This window comes from Thermobia domestica, chromosome 8 (genome assembly GCF_964235325.1).
Source record: "Thermobia domestica chromosome 8, izTheDome1.hap1.1, whole genome shotgun sequence".
NCBI classification, from domain to species: Eukaryota; Metazoa; Arthropoda; class Insecta; order Zygentoma; family Lepismatidae; genus Thermobia; species Thermobia domestica.
The window spans coordinates 175,382,261-175,398,632 of NC_137461.1; the positions used below are offsets into that span (position 1 = coordinate 175,382,261).

Genomic DNA, 16,372 nt, shown 5'->3' on the forward strand with positions numbered 1-16,372 from the left:
CAGTAATTGCGTTTTAATCGCCACAGAAAATAACCCCAAAAAATAACCTATTGGAGCACAATTTCAGCATACTTTCATTTCTTCTTACAAGGGCTCGATATGTTAGTGAGCCGCTTTGAAGCTAATCGAAAGAACATTATGCAAAAAAGTAGGGCCTATTTCACAAGTTATTCTTTAATTGCACAAAAATTGACAGTTCCTAAAATGTCTTTTCTTCTTTCTAAAGTAAGGAATATCGATTAAAAGAGCGTGATAAGAAACAACTTCTACCTTTTCCATTGTTTTGTAGTGTGATATACGAGTGAAGTGTTGTGTTTAAGGATGTACGAGTGGATATACAATAAAATTTAGTAAATTGAACACAATTCTAGGTTTTAAGTTTATTTTGTATAACTGAAGTGTGGATTGTAAGTATTGTTGTGTTTTGATGTGTTCCAAGAAAGTGAAATCTGCACCTAATGGCAACGAACATATTTCAAGAAGTTGCAAAAGCAAATATTTCTTTAAATGTCGTAGCATATGCTTGTAGTATTTACTGTCTTTCATTTTCTGAGAGTAATAACATACATTTAATAGCATGTGTGGAATTAAATATTAAGTTTTTCATTAATCCTCAGTTTCAATATAACTTTTGCAAAACAAGCATCATTATTCATTACTATGATTAATATTATCCTTTCTATTTATTTGTTTTGCAAATTTATTAAATAATCTGATCACACAATTTTCCAGACAGAATTTTAAGATGTTCATGAGCAAGGAATCAAATCTCTTCTTACACTTACGTTGTTTAAGAGTACAAAGGGCTAGTATCTACTTGCGTTGTTCTTCTCAATTTACTTAATAAACTATTATATACGATATACGGTATTTTAACTGAAAATATAGTATCCTATTAGTTATACAACCTTTCGTCAAACAAAATGTTAGAAACAACCAGGAAAACTAACATTTATATACAAATATTCAGATCATGTCTTGCCCAGAACGCAAGAAACACGAAACAAGGGGAAAAAATACAATGCGATGTAAAGTGCTTGGACTCTTTGGACAAATCACTCAATGTAGCGCTTTCCTCGCAAGCATGTCTTGATGGCGTAATCGGTAACACCGTGGGCTCAAGTTCTTGTGGTCCTGAGATCGATTTCCCCTGAAATCGATTCTTATTTTCTGTACAACATTTTTTTTTTTTTTTTTTTTTTTTTTAATTATCCAGTCATCTCAGAAAAGGAAATTGTGTAGAAACACAACATTTCACTTTTGTATTCACATTATCGCGAAGAAATATGATCATATCTTGTAGTTCAAACCGGAGACAATAAGTTAGTAAAAAATGTTTTTCGGCCTTTTTACAAACAATGTCCAGTGCGTTGTCGTCGGCAGAGCTCTGCACTGTAGACCTTAAAGTCGCAAGTTTCTGAGGAAAATAGTGTCCATTTTATTATTATTATTATTATTATTATTATTATTATTATTATTATTATTATTATTACTACTAGAATGACAAAAGAAGGAAAGAAAAAGGCACATAGTTGAAGCTATTGATAGGAACAGAAGAGATATACTTTGTCAGATTCTGTTTAGATTTACACATGAACGTAATAATACGTTATTATTACATTTATAGATTGACAGATAGGATTATTATTTTATGAGAACAAGAAATGGAGTATAAATATTTGTTAGCTGGTAACAGTAGAGATGCAAGGGCTCGGAAAAAAACCGGCTTTTTTGAAAAAAAACTCGGTTTTTTCTGCTTTGCTTTTTTGCTTGGGAAATTTTGGGCTTTTTTCAAAATACTGCTTTAAATTGATAAAACAGACTTTGTATCGCTTCTCTATAACACAAAAAATCATTTAATTAGTGGTTGATGCTGATAATAATATAAAACATCGAAAATAAACTATGAATTTCGAAAAAATATTTCAAACAATTTTTCTTCGACATATTTACATTATGAATTCCACAGGATTAACCAATGTATATAATAAGAATTTTTTAACCTCCTATATACAAAAGTAAGCAGAGTTGGCAAGAACCGTGGTTGTTTTTGAAAATGAAAAAAAACCGTTTTTTGGGGGATGTTTAAACCAGGCTTTTTTGGTTTAAACCAGGCTTTTTTGACTTAGATTTTTTGCTTTATGAATTTATATTACATATTCACAGAAATAGCCTAAGTTTGTTTCGCCTTGATGTTATTATGCAACAGCGGGGTTATGTCGGAAGAACTCCCATAAGCTTAAAGAAGTGCGGTCAGTAAATTTCTTAAGTTGAGAATCTCCCGCCCTAGCCATTGGGAAAATCCCGTCATTACTTGAAATGTAAGACAATAACGGGAAAATCCTGTTATTGCTTTGCATGTAAAGTTTAAAGGTCAACGTACCATAATCAGTACGCTAAAATTGAGGTATTAAATTACAAATTTAGTACCGGTACGTAGATATCATTGAAAGTCCAATCCAAGCTAATGTTGGAAGCTACGTAGGCAATCGATAAATTTTGCCAATTTCTATCAATATATTTAAGCAATATTGGCTTCTTTATAAAACAACACGCATTTAGGCATGTAGAAATATACAATTTGGTTTGTTTCGTATATTTAGGCTTAACATCCTTACGAAATACCGAGGTTATCAAGGAGAAGACTTTCGCTTAAACTGAAATCCGAACCGCTACTTGGTTTACGCATGAAAGAAGGGTTCGACCGAGAATTGAACATGGAACACCTTGATTAAAAGGTGAAAGGGAAATAAAACTATTGCAGGTAGTTTGATATCTGGAAACGTTATCATGAAGTTCACACGATTCGCATTTTTCATTCTTTTTATTTTTGTGGTTTAAACCAGTTATTGAAAAAAAAAGTTGGTGTAAATCAGCCAACCCTAAAAGTAAACACTTCTTTTTAAACAATACACAAATAACTAGCAAAATAGTATGTAGTATTTTTACTTCAAAATATTCCATACCCTCTTTTTGAAACAAAATAAAATTAAAATAAAACATAAGAGAAATACTTAGGTTTATATGATACACTTAAAGGCTGCACATCTAGAGCTTTTGGTTCTGTATATTCTTGAAATTCTACAGTTAAGTTTTATAGAACCACCATCACAGTTTACCCAATCCTCAAGTTTTCTGAATTTTTAACAAGAGGGATTCAACATATCATTGCGGACCCCCCCCCCCAAAAAAAAAGACTACGGAATATATTTAAGTTAAGCTAAATACAACTGCACAACAAACATGACTGAGTGATTAGCTTTTGCGCTTCTATCGGGAAGTCCGTGATTCAACCAGCATTCGACCATTCTGACAAAGCTTTACTTCATTCCATCTGTGAATGTAGAAATAGTGCGTGTACTGTGAGGTGGGCGACTTCCTTTTTTATTGTTTTTAAATCGTTATTATTACTAATTACCAGCAGTGACGGTTTTGCGAAGGTTAGGGGGGCGGTCTTTCGGACTGAAGCCCGTTCCCCAAAGTTACGGAATGTCTGCAACAAACGAAATATCTATTATTTATGCCTTTACTCATAAACTTTAAGCTCCCGTCAAATAAAAATTACGAATGTTTAAAAAAACTAAACATTAGTAAAAAAACCCTTCCCAAAATACTTTTCTAAATCCGCCACTGATTCTCAGTATAAATTGATTTTTAAAGTTGTATCCGGAAGATTATTGCTAAACATATAAACGAAACGAAATATTAGTTATGCCTGTACTTATAAACTTCAAGCACTTCCCAAATAAAATTAGGACTTTTTAGGAAACGAAACAATCAGAAAAAAACCCTCCTAAAGTACTTTTCTAAATCCGCTACTGATTATTTGTATAAATTGGTATTCAAGGTTGTGTCCGGAAAATTATTGCTAAATCACTTCACAGCTACAGTATAACAGAAATATGGAAGTACGGTTTGACGGATATATTGAAAAACGTACGCTTTGACGGATAAATAGAAAAACGGGCAAGTTCAACTTTTGCGCTAGAAGCTAGAGTACTAAAAGCTCTTAGAAATGAAACACGGATGACAAACTAGAGAAGAAAAAAGATGTCGATAACTCAAAAGTTAAAATAAAGTTAAATAGCCTCTAAAATTACCCTCAAATACTACATTCTTCATGTTAGCTTTAATTCGTAAAACATGTGCTCCATCCATCTTGATGGTGAATTTCAGAGCGAAATATCACATTTAGGTCATGGAATTTTTATCTAACTATAGAATATACTATAAGAAAGCTATTTAGATAGAAAAATCATGAAGTTGAAAAAAGCCAAAATTTCCAAAATTCTCGTTTTTTTCCCAAAAAAAGCCGGCTTTTTATGTGAAAAAAACCATCGATTCAAAAAAGCCGGCTTTTTTGCATCTCTAGGTAACAGTAATGAATTTTGTTTCGCCCTTTTTCTAGATAGGTTGAGTTGATTTTGAGTTTAACGTCTCTTTCAGCAGCAAGGCTATATGAGACGGGACATACTGATTAACGTGGAATCTCAAACACATGAGCTGCTACCGGGAATCGAACTCGGGTTTTTTTCTAGATAGGAAGGTGAGGTGACACCTTGAATAGAATCGTTCTTGTGACTAGAATTGTAAGTTCGATCACTATTTGTAATTTGTGTTATTCCTTTAATTTTTTATCAACGTTGCATGTAGCGTTAAATTTAATACTAAGTTGTTAGTTGTGTAAATTCGCACGCAGATCGAGATAACGAAGCCAGAGTAATGTACGTATGTCTCTTGGACAAAGAAATCAATTTCTCTGCTCTGGGCATCCTCTCTCGTAGAGTATTCGATAGCAAGGTGGTCTGAAGAACTTTTAGTCCACGAATCGATTCCCGCGCACAACCATTTTTAATTCTTGAACACAAGTAGAAAAAGCAAGAAAAAACAGAGTCGCGACGCAGTAAAATTTAGAGCTAAGAAGTAAGACAGAACCAAAGGTATGGGTCATTACGTAATTTGTTTAAAGAAACAATGAAATGGAGGAAAGTTGTTTTGTCTGTGTTTAGGAATGGAGTATAAATAAAAGAAGAAACTACACTTCTGTCCAGAATTTCTGTCGCATGTCTTTCGAAATTATATAATTAGAAATAAGTCTCTTTTTTATGATAGAAAATGTTAAATGTCTTATTTAAAATATGCAGAAAAAAACACGTATTTCCCCCCCAAAAAAAGTTATGTAAAAAAAATAAATAAAGAAGCTATAATTGATAAAAGAAATTCCGAAACTCATCGCCAAATTATAAGTTCCATTCTTGTAAGCGTGGCAAACGCGTGACGAAATTTACAGAGAGAGAGGGAATTTTATGTTTTATTAGAAATACAACATAAATCTTTCATAACGTTAGTTACTATACATATTGCATAGCTCTAATAATAATAGATATCAAACATATTATACGTAAACAGACAAAGAAAAGGAAATAAGCGACAAAATATGCGAAGCGATCCGGCAGTTTGTGGTAGTGATTTTCTAATATGCGTTTACTAAGAGAATGAACCTTAACATACCTTCGTAGAGTAGACGGTTATCGCATGCTCCCCGAATATTTTGTTTTAACTCCCCGACTTGATGAGAGTACTTCTGTTCTTTGTGGTTGCATGTCGGTAGTTCTATTTCCTCCTGTTATCGGGCTGGGCAGCGTCACTTTATTTTCTATATATTTTTTCAAAGCACGATTCCTAAACTCCGGAGACCATTTTCCATATTGCCATGTGCCGACCTTGTGTGAGTTGTAAGGAAAAAGAAACTAGGAAAAACAATTCATCACGGGAGCCAAAATTGCGGAGGTGCGATTTCGGACACACGGTAATAGTGCGATTTTGGAAACTACATCATTTAATATATATATATATATATATATATATATATATATATATATATATATATATATATATATATATATATATATATATATATATATATATATATATATATATATATTCTTTACATACCTCACAAATTAAAAATGAATAAGTTGAGTTTGTAATTATAATATTAATGGTATTTTGTTTATTACTACTTATCGAAACATAAGCTAATTCTCTTACCTTAATCCCTATTCTACTGTGAAATACCCCGAAAATTAGTGAGGAATATTCCATTTATATTTTACTGCAACTGGACACACACATAACATACTGAACATGCTTAAGTACTTAATTTAACTACGAGATGGCTTGTTAGTACTACGATTCTTTTTAAATAAGGGGTGGTGCGATTTAGAACCCGGTGCGATATCGGGAACTGTTCCCTATATTTTACTCTACCTCAAGTGAATTGGATGGAAATGAAAGGATAAGAAGAGGCATGCTTTTCTCTTATGTTGTTTTCCCTCCCACAGAAAGATGAAATAAATCTTTGTTCCAGGGACAGGTACGGTAAAAATAGCAAGGATAAACAATGTCACTTCTGTCGTTTTAGGCATGCGATTCCGGATAGGCTACGTTGGTGTGTTCTATGCTCCGCCTGAGAGGGAAGACAGTCCACGGGTGGTGGTTCTATCAGATCACTTGTTCTATTGACTTGGATTCTTTGAAATCAGCGTGGAAGTTGAAATATACACAATTCATTTCTTTTAACGGTAACGGTGAAAATACAGAATATTCCATGGAATTAACCTGCACATATTCTATAATGCTGTCGGAAATAGAACAAATTTGAAGGAAGAAACCGAGCAACTGGCTTTTTTCCGTTTGTTATACTATTAAGTAAACTTTAAAAAAAAATAATATTCTTAAAGTTCGCGATAACCCAAATATGTAGAAAATATGTAGCATCATAAGAAATATGTGAGATTGTGTGAAATATGTAATATATGTAAAATCAACTTAACGTATATCAATGTAAACTTCTTGATCGATGTACATGGATTACGGTGGAGCGTTTTGCACTTTTGTTGGAAATTCTATGACTGCTAGTGCGGAAAAGGTGCCATTAGTGACACGGATCTTACTGATTTAAAAATAAAAATTGAGAACCCCTTACCCTGCCCCAACGGACTTAGTTTTTTAAGTGTTTGGTTAGGCAACACCCACAACACCAATGACAGAAAAGCTACTTGTGGTCCTTTTTAGAGTTACCTGATGACTATAATACAATTATTTTATTAAAAGAAACTTGTAGCAATGACAGTAAATAATTTTAAAATGTTCATGAGTCAAAGTACAGCCATATTAGCTCAGTTGTTGGAATTAACGTCCAGATTTTGTTTGGAATGCCACGTTAACGATGTTTATAGGCATAGCTCTTGATATAACACGATTTGTTTTTGGCAACTCTTCGCTTGTTATGTACACCGACAGCAAATGCCATCTAGCAGCAGGCTACACAATTTCGTGGTTGCTTATTTTGGCCACGCTCTTCGAGCGTCGTCGCAACGTCCGGCTCCGTCCAGAAGATTCGCGCACCTCCCGCTCGCCTCGTTGGCTTCAGAACCTACGCCGACGTTTCTAGAATATTCTCGCTCGAAGTTCGGCGGTGGTATAAATATTGCGTACTTCGGCCAACAAATCCAACAGGCTAGTTTATTGTAGCTTAAACTTGAAAGGTTTTAGTTCGCTACTGTTTCTGTTAAGACAGAGTTTGTGCATTGTACCTAAAGTTACAGTCTTCTTAGTGCGATACGATTCAGAGACATTACTTTGGTTTCCAAGTTCGGAAGCAATGGAAAGCAAGATGATGAAAAAGCCTCATAGCAGACCAACGCGGAAAAGTGTGAAACGAGGCTTATTTTTGTCACTCCAAGTGAAATGAGTGAAGTGCAGTTCCCCACGTACGCTGACGTTATGCGACATTATCATTGGTTTCGAAGTGGTTTAAGTGGCGACGAAAGGGTAACTAAATTACCAGTGACTGACATTTGTAAACTAGTTGGACAAAGAGTTATACATATTTGGCGTAAAGCAAGCATTTCTGTGGTTTCAAAAAAGAGAGTTTTTGACATGCTGAAAGCATTTTATAATAAGTGCTGCACCAAGGAAAAACATTTAAGTCGACAAGGACAAGAAGCAACACTTCGTGCAGGTTTTGTTGCACACGCGGAAAAGTCTCTTTTTGATATTGCGTCTTGCAAATGTAAAACCGCCGAAGATTGCAACTGTGAGAGGACACGCAAGATTCTAAAACGAGAATTCAAGTTTCTTTTGGACCAGAGAATATCACGGAAAATGAGCATTGGTAACATTGACGTCCGAACAAGCAAATTTCTGTCATAGATGTTTTCCCGTAAAGTGAGCAGATTTAAGGGGCAGACAACCAATAAAGACGCTGGAAGTGTTGAAGCAAGTCCATCAACTAGTGGGATTAGGCATAGGCACAGGTCAAAGATACTAGCGACGTCAGGTGAATCCAGCGAAGCTGTTGAATCGGGAAGCACGTCGGGATCTGACTTCGAGGCGCGACCAAGAAGGAAAGCCTAAAGCGCATCTGTCTTCAAAATACAGCGGAGGCAGCGCTTAGAACTTGAGCTTCAGACAGACAGGTTGCTTTGATCGCTTCTGCTGTACTTCAGGACGCGAGACTCATAACGCCAGAGGACAAAAGTCTTGTTGTTGACAGATCTAAGGTACGAAGAGGAAAAGATAAACTGGGTGAGAAGATCCAGAAAGAAAAGGCTCACCTAGGCCAGGCAATTACAAGTATCTGCTTCGACGGAAAAAATGATGCAACTCTTGTGCGAGAAAAAATTAACGGCAAACTACTAAGACGAGAGGTTACAGAAAAGCATATCACAGTTCTATCGGAGCCCGGTTCAGAATACTTGGGTCATGCCACACCTAAGTCAGGCACTGGCAAGGATATTGCCGACTCTGTATTGGGCTTTTAGAGAAAAACCAGCACGACGTCTCAAGTCCTGAGGCAGTTGGCAGCGATGGTAAAGCCACGAACACAGGATGGGATAACGGCGTGATAAGTCAGATACAAAGATCCCTAGGAAAGGAACTGCAGCATCTCATTTGCCTTCTTCATATCAACGAGTTGCCATTTCGACACCTGGTTATCAAATTGGATGGTGGACGACCGGGCCCAACGTTTTTTCCGGCCCCATCGGAAAGAAATTAAAGGATTGTGAATGTTCACCGATCGTCTCCTTAAATGGAAAAACTAGATGGTTTAAGTAGCGACCAGAATTATCTCTTTGAAATTTGTAAGGCTGTTGCTACAGGAATGTGTACTACCGATCTAGCAAACAGAAAGCCAAAACCATTATCACATTCACGATGGCGTACATTGGCATGTAGGATGCTTCGCCACTACATTAGTACTGATAAACCTAGTTCAAGTTTGTGTCTACTTTTCCAGTACATTGTTTAAGTATACGCTCCCGTCTGGTTTTCAATACGAAGAAATCCTTCGTGCGAAATGGGCGCCATCATGTATCTGTTTAGCATAGTTAAACTATCACGTTTTCTGCCAGAAAGTCTACAACACATAGTTCATTCTGTTCTACAAACAAACGGATACTACTCTTATCATGAAAACCATCTGATAGTGATGACAGCAGATGAAAATCCGCATATTCGAACGATAGGCTGGAGAATGATAAAAAAAAAAAAAAAAGTGCCGCAGCCAGAAGACTCCGAGATCAAGCCGCCCGCGTGACTTCATTGTTCCGAAATTAAACTTTACAGCTGAAACTTACTACGAAATGATTAATTGGACTAAATGTGCAACTCGATGTGCAACCACCTCCCCGTGGTGAGTTCTGGGTTATTTTGCGCACAGAGCAAAATAAGCGAAGAGTTGCACAAAGAAAATCGTGTTATATCAAGAGCTGTGCCTATAATAATCGTTAACGTGGCATTCCAAACTAGATCTGGACATTAATTCCAACAACTGAGCTAATATGGCTGTACGTTGACTCATAAACATTTTAAAATTACTTACTGTCATTGCTACAAGTTTCTTTTAATAAAATAATGGTATTATAGCCATCATGTAACTAAAAACGACCACAAATAGCTTTTCTGTCATTGATGTTGTGCATGTTGCCTAACCAAACACTTAAAAAACTTTAAGTCCGTTGGGGCAGGGTAAGAAGTTGTCCAAAGAAATAAAAAGAAATCAGTAAGGTCGGTGCCACTAATGGCACCTTTTCCGCACTAGCCGTCATCGAATTTTCAACAAAAGTGTAAAACGCTCCACCCTAATATGCATTCTAGTACAGCTACATATAACCAATTAAAAACTGTAATTACAGAAAATTCTGAGACTTACTTATAACATGTCAATGTTTTCTATTACATATATAATTATATTAGAAAATTATCTAGGTGTACAGTGTTTTCTCTTTCATATATATATAGGGCGAACCTGGTCCACCAGGACCTCCAGGATTGCCCGGTCCGGTTGGTCCAAGAGGTTTGCCAGGTCCGAGAGGTGATAAAGGCGATACAGGGCCAATGGGATTCCCAGGAGATCCAGGCCAAGATGGTCCTCCAGGATTACCTGGTATACCTGGTGCTAAAGGTAAGCTTTTAGAAAATATTCATATTCGTGACTTTAGAAACGTATCATTTGCGGTAATACAAATATAAATTAGTCTCATATTTTATAAAATAATTTTCCCTTAGTAGCAATTCTTCATACCAATTTCTAATTTTCACATCGTTTCCTTACCTGGCATTTGTTCACAAAGTTACGAAGACTATATGCAAAACCTAGAATTAAAAACATGAATGATTTTCATTCATGAGTGTTTAATAATAAAATAAAGGAGATAAAACTTATTTTATTCTGAATTCACCAGTCGTAAGTTACTAATATATTTTAAGAGCAGTGTTATGGGAGAGATGGGATTAAACTGAGCTTATCGACTGAAAGTCCTTTTTGTAGGGCACATTGAGTAATAAGTAAGTCATCAAGGAAAAGAATATTGTTTTGGAAAAGTTGTCGTCTTGTGTAATTCACTTGATTTATAACAGAACAAAGAACATGAATTAGAGTAATAAATAGAAATTAGTCTAATTCTGCACCAAAGACAAGAAAACAATGGAGAAATTTAAAGAAGAGTTTTTATTTCAAGTTGTACTTTGTTAAGAGTTTTCGGGACTTCTCTATAATTCGTGTCAAGACTATTTTTTACATCTCACAAAGATATTTAGGGAAGTGCAATTCACCGATTTGAATGAAACTTTTCGCACTTGTAGAACATCGAAAAATAATCGACACTTTTTTTTTTTTTTAAATTTCAGCAATGGTTCGAGTTTATTGGTAGAAACCACCCTTTGAACGTTACGAGAGGTCTCCAAGCATAGACAGAAAGCAATAATTTAATGTCGAAGAAAACATACTTCCAGGAGGCATATTTGCGGATCCCAAACGTTTCAGCATATCCTCTGATCTGATTGGTCGATACAGATGCGATATCACAAGACATGATCTACATATAGCACAAAGTAAACGAAAATTGTTGTTGGCTCTGGTAGCCGAGTGGTCTAGCGTAACATGCTAGTAACGAAAATGCTTTTGGCGAGGGTTCAAATCCTGCCTATGGACAGTTTTTTTTACTACTTTTAAAAATGTTTATAACACTTCTTTCGTTAAAATAAGATTAAAAATAATATTCAAAAAGTGATTTAACGAGCAGTGTTTTAAAATTTTCATTAAACTTCTTTCATTAAAATAAGTTTGCCCTTGTACTATATAGATCCACAGCAAATGTAGTAGTAGTAGTACGTTTGCCCTTGTACTATATAGATCCACAGCTAATGTAGTAGTAGTAGTAGGAACGGGTTAGAAGCCCCGCAGGGGTTGTTTGGATTATGTTCTCGACATCAAATTGGCAAGAATGCTGAAACGTTTGGGATCGGCAAAAATGCTTCCAGGAGGGTAGGATAGCTGATTCAGAATCTGATGTCAAAATTACAAAATTCAAAATGGCGGATTCAATATAATGATTACAATTACAAAAAGGTCTTATGGTTTGGCAGTTAGCCAAGAACAATTATAGTTGGCAGAGATTACTGCGAGTAGGTTGCAGACCGATTTGAAACTCCTTTCTGTACTTATTTTAGTGGGATGCTTGATTAAAGCAAGTCTCTGCACCTCTCACTATAGTGTTAGAGGCACACAAACAACAGAAAGTGTGGCACAGTCAATAAATTCCATGACTCACAGCTACACCATACAGCCTTTAATTTCTGCAAATGGTGTTTTGTTATCACTGTTGTTAATTGCTTTTCAGAAAAAGAATAGATATTTCAGAAAAAGAATAGATACTGTTCTTTACAACTATAACATTAAGTTACATCTCCGTAATAATATAATTAAGATCCAATCACTGATCCAATCAGTTTCTTTCTCCCACATTTGCAAATCTTATTATATATGGATCATACAAGATCAGTTATTTGGAAGAAAAAACACCTGCGTTTGAAAATCTCGTAAAATTTACTTTCAAACGTGCTGCATTTTGTGATTTGTGCACAGTTATTGCCGTAATAAGGTGTGCGTGGTGTAAACAATGTTTATGTGTCACACAATTTCTTTTTTTTTTTTTTTTTTTTTTTTTTTTTTTTTTTTTTTTTTTTTTTTTTTTTTACAAAATATCATTACTGTAAAACGTTTTCTCAATTAATTCACAGTTATAACAATTGAGGATATATGAAGTTCGGACATAGTGAGAGGTGACGAGACTCACTATACATAAGCACTCCAAATATATAGTAAGAGGTGAAGAGACTCACTTTAATCACGTATCCCGTTAAAATAAACGAAATAAACCTCCCATTGTCCCTAATTCAAAAATCCTAGTTTAATTATGTTATAGGGTAATGTTAAATTATCGCAAGAGTGTGGTCTAAAACCAGGCGACCTCTTGACGTCATATCAGGTGATCGACCCCATATAATGATTCATAACGAAATGAAATATTAGCAAAGAGATCAAAAACCTCCATAACTTTATACCTTACAAGGGAACGAGAAAATTTAAGGTAGGCTATACATATACTCGAGTAGCGTACGCAGGAATTTATTTCAGGGGGGCCAAACTCAATATGACGGGATTTTATATTAAATTGCCCTTAAAATTAGGCTAAATTTACAAAAAAAAGTCGAAATTTCGGGGGGGTCCGGACCCCTAGGACCCACTGCCTGCGTACGTCCCTGATACACCCCTTCAAAACCTTGTTCACAAACATATAACGATACAAGGTAAGAAAGCATTCAGTAAAGAGGATAAAAATCTTCAAATTTTATGTCCCATAAAGGGAAACGAAATAAACAGCCATAGACCGTAATTTAAAAATTCTGGTCATAAAAGAGGGTGAGGGACTAATTTTAAATTTCCCGTGGGGGTGGGGCTTAAGACCACGTGACCTCTACCAGCCAATCAAGCCATGGGCTCCTGATTGAGGATATTCAAAAGTTAGATCAGCTGTCGCAATTACTTACAGAAAAATGTTTCAAATCGATCTTCAACCTTCGTTCAGTAATCCCTGCGAACTAAAGGCCTCTAGATATAGAGGTTAGCTACGAATATACTGAATAAGCAGTCGCGGACAGCCGACTAGGAGTGGTCCTCCAGCTTGGGGGTTTGGGTGGGGCTAACAACCTCATCCTGTAAAAAAAAAGCATTTATTCAGCAATATTCACAAAAGCCTCGGACAAGGACTGATAACTTGGCATGACCTCAGCAAAAGTAAATGGACATGAGATTTGGAACATGGAATATTAGGAGTCTTTGTAGGGCAGGCGCGTTAAAATCCTTAACGGGTGAGTTAGAGAAATACACGATGGACGTAGTAGGAGTTCAGGAAGTTAGGTGGGAAGGAAATGGATCTGAGAATTTCGGAAATTTTACGTTGTTTTACGGGGAAGGAAATAAAAATCACCAGTTAGGAACAGGGTTTTTCGTTCATAAACGTATATTACCAGCAATTAAACGGGTTGAATTTGTTACTGATAGACTTTCTTTTATTACTCTTAAGTGTGATATTATTGTTTTAAATGTACATGCCCCAACTGAAGATAAGGATGACGATATAAAAGACAGTTTTTACGAAGAAGTGGAACGGATATTTGACCAACTCCCGCGATACCATATGAAAATTCTATTAGGGGATTTCAATGCTAAGGTAGGACGAGAGGATATTTTCAAACCGATTATAGGGAATGAAAGTCTGCATAAGGAAAGTAATGACAATGGTGTTAGACTCGTGAACTTTGCAACATCCAAAAACCTAATCGTGAAGAGTACAATATTCCCACATCGTGAAGTTCATAAATACACTTGGACATCACCAGACGGAAAAACACACAATCAAATTGATCACGTTTTAGTAGATAGAAGAAGGCAATTTAGCATAATTGCTGTCCGGTCGTTTAGAGGGGCTGATTGTGACACTGACCACTACCTGGTAGCAGCGATAATACGAGAGAGGTTATCGTTGAATAAAGGTAATATTCATTGTCCGAAAACAGAGAGATTCAATTTAAAGAAATTAGAAGAGAGCAAGGTAAGAGAAAAATACCAGATTGAAGTTTCGAATAAATTCTCGGCTTTAGAAGATTCGGTGTACACTAGTGTTGAGGATACCTGGATTGAAATTAGAGATAGCATTAAAATTTCAGCAAAAGATAAATTGGGACACGCGGAAATACGTAGGAACAAACCATGGTTCGACCAGGAATGCATAAAACTAGCAGAGAAGAGAAAACAGGCAAAATTACGTTGGCTACAAAATCCGAATGAAATAACTACACAAAATTTCGCAGATATCAGGCGGGAAACTTCCAAAACTTTTAGAACAAAGAAACGCGATTTTCTGAAAGCTAAAATTAAGGAACTTGAAGATAATAGTAAAAATAAAAACATACGGGGCATGTATAAGAGAATCAACGAATTTAAGAAAGGCTATCAACCTCGTGCTTGTATATGAAAGAAATCTGACGGTACAGTTCTCACTGACACGGATACCATCTTAAATAGATGGAAAGATTTCTTTGACGATTTGCTTAACACGCAACCAAAAACTAGTGTGCGTGGAAAAAAGGTGACACACACCGCAGAACCGTATATTCCAGAACCCAACCGAATAGAAGTAGAAACCGCTAAAAAGAAATTAAAGGAACACAAATCTCCGGGTGTAGATGAAATTCCGGCTGAGTTAATTTTAGCTGGAGGCGAAAAATTTTGGAACAAGATACACAAACTCATTCTCCTTATCTGGAACAAGAAAGAATTGTCACAAGAGTGGAAGGAATCAATCATTGTTCCAATTCACAAGAAAGGCGACAAAACTGACTGTAATAATTATCGAGGCATTTGTCTTCTGTCAACATCCTATAAAATCCTTTCAAATATTCTGTTAGCAAGTCTGACCCCATACGCAGATGAAATTATTGGAGATTATCAGTGCGGATTTAGACGAAATCGATCAACTATCGACCAAATATTTACCATTCGCCAAATACTCGAAAAGAAGTGGGAATACAATACCCCGGTACATCAACTATTTATCGATTTCAGAAAGCCGTACGACTCGGTTAGGAGATAAACATTATACAACGTTCTTACAGAACTTGGAATACCGAGAAAGCTAATTAGATTAATTAAGATATGTTAAAATGAATCCCAAAGTAAAGTCTGGGTAGGAAAATTTTTGTCCACGAGTTTTCACGTCGAAAATGGCCTGTAACAAGGAGATGCGTTGTCGCCATTATTATTTAACTTTTTTTCTGGAATACGCTATAAGGAAAATCAAAGATAGCAACCAGGGCCTACAGTTGAACGGTATTCACCAGGTTATGGCATATGCTGATGATGCAAATTTAATAGGGGATGATAGGAGAACAGTAGAAAGAAATGCAGAGATCTTATTAAACGCTTGCAGGGACATGGCTTTAGAAGTAAATGCAGAGAAAACTAAATACATGGAAGTGCGTCGGGACCGTAATACGGCAAATTATGGATGCGTTAAAATATTAAATAATACTTTTGATAAAGTGGATAGTTTCAAACATCTAGGATCAATATTAACAGAGGAAAATCATATTCACGAAGAAATTAAATGTCGACTAAAAGCAGGGAATTCGTGTTACTATTCGGTTGAAAATCTCTTGTCGTCGCGAATTCTGTCGAGGAATTTGAAGCTTAAAATATACAAAACGATAATTATGCCTGTTGTTCTGTATGGCTGCAAAGCATGGTCACTTACTCTGAGGGAAGAACATAGACTGAAAGTATTTGAGAACAAGATCCTGAGACGAATATTCGGACCCAAGAGGCACGGGAATGGGGAATGGCGGAAACTTCATGTCGGGGAACTTCATAATTTATATGGTTTACCCAACATTGTTAGGGTCATCAAGTCTAGGAGGCTTAGGTGGGTGGGTCATGTAGCTAGAATGGAAGAAAGTAGAAACG

The 16,372-nt window shown here is 35.9% G+C and overlaps 1 protein-coding gene across 1 annotated transcript in view; it reads left to right on the plus strand.

Annotated features, from left to right (window-relative positions):
* The window catches only part of LOC145693356 (uncharacterized), a 1,437,468-nt gene that overhangs the window by 714,466 nt on the left and 706,630 nt on the right, over positions 1–16,372 (plus strand). Inside the window, exon 17 of the mRNA XM_081769283.1 lies at positions 10,309–10,471. Within this exon, the coding sequence (XP_081625409.1) occupies positions 10,309–10,471 (163 nt within the window). The remainder of the gene's footprint in view (positions 1–10,308; positions 10,472–16,372) is intronic.